Below are 1031 nucleotides of genomic sequence, written 5' to 3'. Positions count from 1 at the left end.
AACACCAGCTTGCTCACAAGATCAGTAAACCCAGAAAAATAAAGGTTAAGAGCCTCACAAGAATAATGCCAACAAACCATATCCCTATAATACTAGAGCAAACAATAAAAATAACATTTTGTAGGGATTCTGGGACAACCAGAAATACTCCAAACAAGAGACCAATACAAAGGGCACCCCACAGCCAACCCAGAAAAGAAAGCAAAATGACCCCCCAGACAACCAAAAACCAGGCATGAGAACAGACCAAAGATCCAAAAATAAAATTCAAGTGTGACGAATATAAGGAAGACCTAGCTTATCCATACAAATCATGCCAGAAAGGGGAACCGGTAAATTGTTCAGGTTATGCTCCTGGAACACCCCACTGTGGGAACCAAACTTTGCAAGCCAATCAGCACAAGCATTGCCTTCACGGAAAACATGCGATATAGTATAGTTTAAATTAGCAAGGCAATTATTAATTTTTCTAATAGTGTAGTAATCCTGAAGACAACCCACAGAAATGCCAGAAATCACTTGCAAAAGAATTTTAGAATCCACTTCAATATTGATTACCTGGTAACCATACTTCATACAAATCTCTAACCCCTGATGCAGAGCCATAAGCTCAGCCGTCAAAACAGAACACAGCAACAAAGGGCCAGAAAAAATACCCAGAGGCTTGCCATTGTGATCCCTAATCATGCCACCCAAACCCGCATTATTAGCACTAACAGAACCATCAGTGTTCAATTTAATAGCCGGTGCCTTAGGTTTATCCCACCTGACACTACGGCCAGAATTGCTCACCAAAGAAGAGTCATCCGTAATGCTAAAATGAGAAGCCATCTGAGTACAGTTGAAGAAATTAATGTTTACTAGAAATTAGATTAACCAAAATTAACTGCAAAATTTTGTCCCTCACATTAGAAATAATCTTATTGACATACATTTTGATCTCATTATGCTTAGAATCATTTTTACCTTTCCAAAGAAACCAAATAATAACAGTAGGCAATAAGTTATGGATATGACCTTTGCTAGCAGTC

At 38.5% G+C, this 1031-nt stretch overlaps 1 protein-coding gene across 1 annotated transcript; it reads right to left on the bottom strand.

Annotated features, from left to right (window-relative positions):
- Positions 1–267: 267 nt before the first annotated feature.
- LOC110095571 lies at positions 268–831 on the bottom strand. Its single transcript, XM_020821169.1, has one exon. It carries the CDS (start codon positions 829–831, stop codon positions 268–270), a length of 564 nt encoding a protein of 187 aa, XP_020676828.1.
- Between the last annotated feature and the right edge of the window lie 200 nt (positions 832–1031).

This window comes from Dendrobium catenatum, unplaced genomic scaffold, assembly GCF_001605985.2.
Source record: "Dendrobium catenatum unplaced genomic scaffold, ASM160598v2 fragScaff_scaffold_1125, whole genome shotgun sequence".
In the NCBI taxonomy this organism is placed as follows: Eukaryota; Viridiplantae; Streptophyta; class Magnoliopsida; order Asparagales; family Orchidaceae; genus Dendrobium; species Dendrobium catenatum.
This window is presented reverse-complemented; position numbering and strand designations above follow the sequence as displayed.